Raw genomic sequence first — 7,180 nt, 5'->3', positions numbered from 1 at the left:
GCCCTCAGCCAGAGCCGCCTTCGGGCGGGACACGCCGCCGCCCCGGCTCCGCGGCGCCGCCTGACCGGAGCCGTTCCCCGCCGCCGACGCGGGGCGGCCCGCAGCGCACGCCGCGGACCGGCTTCCCGACTCTACTCGTGCCGCCCAACTGCCCCAACGGCCGGCGCCCAGGCGCGAACGCCCGGGACGGAGCCCTGAGCCGGCTCCTCACGCCGCAGCCGGGCCCAACGTGGCACTTTGGCAGAACCCTCCCCGGCCGGGGCCACGATTCAAACCCCCGGCGGCTCCTCGGCCAATCGCGAGCGGGCCGCTGGCCGAGCGGCAGTGACGTCGTCCAATCCTGTCTCACCGTTGTCCCGCGGGTCGCCCGGTCTCGCGGGCAGGCAGCCAATGGCGACTCCGGAAGAAACAAAGAAGGCGGGGGAAAGGCGAAGGGGTGCGGCCGAGGACCCCGCCCTCCCTTCTGCTTAGGGTCGTGCCTGGGCCAGTGTTTCGGGTGCTGGTTGTGGAGGTGGCGACATCAGCGGCGCTTGTGGCGGGTGTCCAGGCGGTCAGTTAGCCAGTGGATAGGCTGCGTGGGCTTGAGAGGCGGGAGTCCGGCCTCAGAGCAGTGGGCGGTTGTCGTGGGGGCGCCCTTCGTGCAAGCGGAGGCGCGAAGGGTGCCGGGAGCCCGAGGTCCGCTGCCCGGCTGGCCCTTGTGGCCTTTTGACTCTCAGATTTGCTCTTCTTGATCTGGGGAAATTAAGGGTCGGTCGACAGCTGTTAGCTGTCTTCTCCTTGATTAGCTGAACTCTCACCTTCAACCCGCTGAGAGTTGTACTTAACTTCCCCTGAAACAGAGGGCCCCGGATCCACTTGAGTATCTGGGGCAGAAAAGGGGTGCGCTTGAAGGTATCTCCTTAAAAAAAAAAGTTACAAGCACTTTCGTATACGACTTTCAAAAGATTCATAGACCGCCAGTTAAGCACCCGGGGTCATGACATTGCACCTGGAGGGAAATGCAGCCCTAGCACCTGATGGCCAGCAAGGCAGTGAACTTCGTTCTCCACAGAGTTAAGTGACACTGTTGCTCCTGGGGTGCGGCTTTTACCAGCATCGTGCAGGCAAAACCCAGAAACTCCTACATAGGGCGACAGACCAGAAGGTCAATGTTCTCGACCCTGATGTAAAGGTAAAGATAACAACTGATAGAAGACAGCAGTGCTCTCTCTTATAGTAGAATGCCAACCAATAAATGCAGAAGGAATAATGGTGTTAGAAAGTAATAAAAGAGGAATGGTAAACTCACAAACCCTTCTCTTCTGAATCCAGATATACTAAAAGGCAAAATGTTACTGATTACTTTTATTGCTAGGTTAAAAAAAGAAGAAATTTAGGTTACCTGAAAGCCTTTACTGCCCTAATTGTCAAAATTCGGGTAGAGATAGAGCCCAGAGCCAAAAGAAAATAATTTAAAGCCAACTATCTTAATCTAAAAGTAAGTCACTACAAATAGAGCTCTTTGGAAAGAGATGATTGGATTTAGGATTTGCTGACTGTGGTTTGTGGAAGCTGAGGGCTAGAATCAGGCATCTGACCTTCAAGGGACTCATCTTCCATAGTCACTGATCCGCAAGATTGAAAGTGCTAGCTTTTTTCTCCATGTCAAATAACTCATTTGACTCCATATAAAATTGGACAGTGTATTGAAACGTTCTTTCACATTCTCCTTCAAAAACAAAAAACAAAGAGAAAGATATGGAGAATTAAAGTTACTGATAATTTAAAATGGCAAAAAAAACAAAACAAAAACCCCAAACCCACAACAGACTGTCTTTGGGATTAGTGGGTTCTTTCTAAGAAAACCTTTTGGGGAAACTTTTTTTTCCCCCTGGGAAATCTTGCACAAAAATTGCAATGAAAAAGAGATGTTAGCTTTCACTGTTTGAAGCCATGATTTGGAGGGGTCTCCATCATTCTCATACAGTCTACTTAGTCAAAACATAGAAGCAATCATGAACACCTCTTCAGTTGCATTAATATTACTTGGTTTAGTAGTAGGTTAGTGAATAACAACCCAGGTTGATTCTAAAAGGAGGGTTTTGGGTTTTCATTTAATTATTAATGGGTATATCATACACCCCCCTATTTTGCCACTTAAACTCTTCTGTATAAAACGTTTTGTGCTAAAGAAGAACCAGTGTCAGAAGTCTTTTGTCGCTGCTCAGAAAGATATAATATTCTTCTTTGTGTTTTGTTGCTATAGTAAAGTCAGGTAAGGAGAGTTTTTAGAGAGTAGTGTTGGCTTTAAAAAAAATTCTAAGTGATTTTCAGTTTGATACTTACTGAAACAAGTATTTACTATGATGAAAATAGTCTAAAGCAAAACATTGATAGTTCCTTTTGCAAATGAAAATAAGAGCGATTTTACTTCCTTCTGTCAGTATACATAAACAAAGAGGGCTCACTTCGGCAGCACGTAGACTAGAATTGGAACGATACAGAGATTACCATATAGAAACAAAGAGACGTTCAGGTTATAAGACTTTTTCATAATGTTATTAAAACCTTATATTCACACGTTTCAGACAGGATGGGTGCTTAACTCGAAATCTTTTTAAAAAATTTTAACTCAGCGAGTTTATGACCCTTTGCAAAATTCTCAGTTTATAAATACCCACCTTCTGACTTAATGATAGATCAGCGTAGAATGCGTGGCAGGCTTCTTGTTTCGGCATGCCTGAAATAAAACTAAGAAAAAGAAGAGTGCCTACATTTTGGTGGGCTAAATTTGTATCTTGGCTTTTGGTTCAACTGACTGCCTTGTTTTGGCCTTGAATCTTCATTCTCACTTAGGCCAAAAGTAACTCCCTAGAGTGGGGTCTTCACCAGTAGTTCCCAGTTTTTTCAAATCCGAAAATTGTGTTTAAAGCCAAAAATGTTGGCTGACCTCCGCGTAATAGTACTTGTACTTTTCAAGTGTTTGAGCACTGCATAATGACAACAACAAAAAAATTCAGGTGGAATCGTTATAGCAGAAACATTTAAAGAATACTAGTGCACATATGAGCAAAATATTCTTTATTCAGTCTATAGACAATGCTTGGTCTGCATATGGGTTTAATAACCCCTTAAAAATTTTTTTTTACATTCATTTATTTTTGAGAGACAGAGAGAGAGAGAGTGAGCACAAGTTGGGGAGGGGCAGAGAGACAGAAGGAGACACAGAATCCAAAGCAGGCTCCAGGCTCTGAGCTGTCAGCACAGAGCCTGACATGGGGCTCAAACCCACAAACCGTGAGATCATGACCTGAGCCGAAGTCAGACACCCAACCAACTGAGCCACCCAGGGGCTTCAATAACCCCTTTTAATTGTAGGCCCCTACTTCCCATAGAATCACAATCATTCTTGGATCTACCCAATGCAAAATGAAGCTCAGAGACTTAGATATTTTGGTCATTTGAACCCTGCTTCTAGCTTGCCCTCTCCTTCCCTAAGAGATTGGACAATATAGACTGCAGTGTCTGCTTAATTCCCGAGGATTATATAAGCAAATAACATCTCTTGAGTTATCTGAATATTTGTCTGTTTTGTGATTCAGTAAGATTGTGGAGACCTGGCCAAATATTCCAGTAAGAGAGGGATAAAACACAAAAATCATGGCATTGTCTTAAATTATAGTCAGGATTAAAAGATGGATCTGTACTTACCTCTTGCTTGGTTAACCTTTTCCTATTTTCCCGTTGGATAAATCAAGTCATTGAAAGGGTAAGACAATAGGCCAGATTTAAGAGGAGTATCTACATTAGAGCAAAGACCAGAATGTGTTCTTTTTTTTTTAATTTTTTTTTTTTACATTTATTTATTTTTGAGAGACAGAGTGAGACAAAGTGAGGGTGGGGGAGGGACAGAGAGAGAGGGAGACACAGAATCCGAAGCAGGTTCTAGGCTGTCAGCACAGAGCCCACGCGGGGCTTGAACCCACAAACCGTGAGATCATGACCTGAGCCGGAGTCAGACCCTCAACCGACTGAGCCACGCAGGCACCCCCGGAATGTGTTATTTCTATAGCCATCTTAGATATGTCCTTTGGGCCAAAGTTATATAGTCTGTCAGGAGAAGACCAAGCATAAATATTCCAATGCAAGTCTGTAACCACTGAATGGTCAGCTTTATATTAAGATGAAGGGTTCTATTCCTTCTGACTTTAGCTAAAGGATGTCACCTCATCATTCCTTTTCTGTTGCACTCTCCCAAGTAGGGAGGATAATAATGACATAAACACATCCCTCTGGCCTCCAATTAAGCATACCCAAACTCATGGATAAATCTCACTTGGATAACTTGGAAGAGTTCATAAAAATACATTCATTGGCATGAGCCTGGCTGGCTCAATTGGAGGAGCATGTGACTCTTGATCTTGGGGTCACAGGTTCAAGCCATATATATATATATATATATATATATATATATATATATATATGAATATATATTCATTCAATATATATTGTGCATATATGTATATATTGTACTGAATATATATTGTGTATATATATTGTACTCAGTATATATATTGTGTGTATATATATATATATATATTGAAGTAGAGTCACACTCTATGCAAATTAGGGTTCCTGTCAACTTCTCAAAAAAGGTTGAGTGAATGGATAAGAAAGTTAAGTGTTAAATCTGATGACATATGCACAGCTAGTGGTTTGGGATTCTTAATTAAAATTAAGCTAGTGTTCAGAGGAATTTTGCCACCCATCAGCTATTATATGCAAATAGTGGATTTTAACCATTATCCTTTTTTTTTTTTTTTTAACAAAAGGAGGAAGAATTCCTTTGCGTGGAAAATGACGCTTTTAAGTATCAAACCCATTGCTTGGGCATATGCTATGATAACATTAGGGATTGAAATGCTAAATTCTGTCTTCAGTTTCTACTATGTGAAGCTGTTTTTACATCTGTACAAGATTTCAGAAGTGGCTTTTTACCAAGCCCAGGTGAGATGGAGCCCTTATTATCTGTTCACCTAGGACAGTTTCTCTTTCCCCATAGTTATATGTTATTGTAATTTTCCAAAGAGCTAATTCTTCACACAGCTGGAAGAGTTTTTAAGAAAACGTTATCCATGTCCAAGATCCTCTGCTTGAGGGCAAAGAAATTATTAACAGATTGCCACTTAAAACCTTAAAGCTTTAGAGTTTAAAGGGTAAGCTTTGGTTATTTGGAAAATTCACTTATACGGGACAATTAGAATTATTATTAAGACATTCTGTCTTGAAAAGGTCCATGGTAATCACAAATTATGCTGTAACTCATTACCAATTATGTGGTCAGAGTGGATAAAGTTAATGGCCTTAAAAACCTTTATATTTTATAATGTTACTCCTTTATTACCAACAACAACATACTTGACTTAATTAGTATTTTTGGCATTTTGCAATGGCAAACATTGGTATTTTAACTTTTCCTAATGAAATTATGTAAAACTATGCCATGTTATATATACGAGCCATCATTCCCTGCTGAGGCATGGCCCTGAGTGCCTTATGGGGAAGCAGTCTAACATAATGATTGAAAGCACAGATTCTGGGGTCATCTGCCTTGGCTCAGCCCCTGGCTCTGTTGTTTATCAGGTAAGCAAATTGATTAACTTCTCTGGCCATCAGTTTCTTCATTGTAAAGTAGGGATAATAATAACAGTACCTGCTTCATAGGATTATTTTAAGGATTTAATGAATTAATTCATGTAAGTGTTTGTACAATGCCTAAATACAAAGTGAATGCACATTGGCTTTTGGAGTAGCATGAGCTGTTATTATTATTGATACTATAGGATATATGCCCCCTGCTGGTCCTGAAAGCAGTGAGGGTTTTGAGTGTGTGTGGTGGTGGTTTTGGTTTTTGTTTTTGTTTGTTTTGCTTTGTTTTTTTTTTGTTTTCTGTTTTTTATGGATAGTTTTGGTTACTTTACATTAAATAAAAATTCAGGAGTCATTTTCATCAGGATAAATCACACTAAAATAATCCCTGTGTTTGTTTGTTTGTTTTTTCTCCTAGATGATTTTAATGATCTGGAATGCTCTTAATGACCTGACTGGGTATTTTCACAACTCTCAGGCTGGCTGCTGTTCCGGTCGTCATAGTTCTGTGTTGTATGGTGCCCCTTTGTATTCGATAGCCTTCCTGCTTCCTTGGTTCCCTTGGAAATACTATCACGAAGGTGACTGGCTGAGTGGACTTCATCTGGTGGTATCGCTATGTGCTTTTGATAGCACGCTTACCTTTGTTCAGCAAGCCCAGTGTATGCTGTTTGCAGAGATTTTCACTAGACATGAAAGTCGGCTTCAGCTTATTAAAATCAACCAAGTGGCATCACTAGTAGGATCCACCAGCATCCTCTTTGGTGGCCTCATCTCTGATAACATGGAAATTTTCTTCAATTTTCAGGCCTTTGCTGTGCTCATTGCCATTCTTGCCACTGCCAGCCTTTACACTGGCATGTACCACATGAGTCACTTTGGACCGAAAAGAAGCCCCGAGGAAAACCTCTTCTCCGAAAGTGAACAGGATCTCCCCTGGACCTCCATCGTCTCATTGATGAGACAGCTCTTGACCCAGAAAAACTTTTGCCTTTTTCTGGTAATGAGTTTCTTCCAAGTCTTCCATTTAACTTTCTTCAAAAACTTCATGATGATCTTTGCAGATAATCTCATTCCCGAGGACGTTCTTCCTTCTTTCCTAAGGAGCATCATGTATGGGGCAGGCTTTATTTGCCCACAGGTATGTGATGATTCTTCCTTTATCTTCCTACGGGGATTAGAGGTCTCTCACCTGACTGAGGAAATTAAAAGCCTGATTATATCAGTAGTTTGACAAAATGATGCACATAAGAGACCCAAAGAGAATATAGTCAATGATACTGCAATAATGTATGGTGGCAGATGGTAGCTACTCTTGCACTGAGCATAGTATAACATACAGACTTGTCCAATCACCTGTAACTAGTGTAACATTGTGTGTCAAACGTACTTCAATAAAAAAGAGACCCAAAGATTCAGAGCCCCAGATATTATGTTTCAGTAGAAGCATAATGGAAATAAGAAGTGAAAGGAAAAAAGAAAAGCGAACCCAATGAGAGCTGAGTAACATGATAATTGAAACATCCTAGTTTTTGAATTTTGTTCTTCTGAA

The 7,180-nt window shown here is 41.6% G+C and overlaps 1 protein-coding gene across 4 annotated transcripts in view; it reads left to right on the top strand.

Moving 5' to 3' along the window:
• Nucleotides 1-7,180, top strand: part of LOC102959488 (transmembrane protein 180) — a 40,381-nt gene that overhangs the window by 438 nt on the left and 32,763 nt on the right. The window contains exons 1-4 of one of the 4 annotated variants that reach the window (XM_042972033.1): nt 484-550; nt 1,052-1,171; nt 4,812-4,986; nt 6,047-6,769. In XM_042972033.1, coding sequence (XP_042827967.1) covers nt 4,837-4,986; nt 6,047-6,769 — 873 coding nt within the window. In that variant the 5' untranslated portion in view covers nt 484-550; nt 1,052-1,171; nt 4,812-4,836. Of the gene's footprint in view, nt 1-5; nt 1,172-4,811; nt 4,987-6,046; nt 6,770-7,180 lie in introns of those variants that run through there. The other 3 variants (XM_042972031.1, XM_042972032.1, XM_042972034.1) reach the window with 3 other exon arrangements.

Source organism: Panthera tigris, chromosome E3 (assembly GCF_018350195.1).
Source record: "Panthera tigris isolate Pti1 chromosome E3, P.tigris_Pti1_mat1.1, whole genome shotgun sequence".
Taxonomy (NCBI): Eukaryota; Metazoa; Chordata; class Mammalia; order Carnivora; family Felidae; genus Panthera; species Panthera tigris.
The sequence above is the reverse complement of the archived record's forward strand: the minus strand, read 5'-3'. Positions and strand labels throughout refer to the sequence as shown.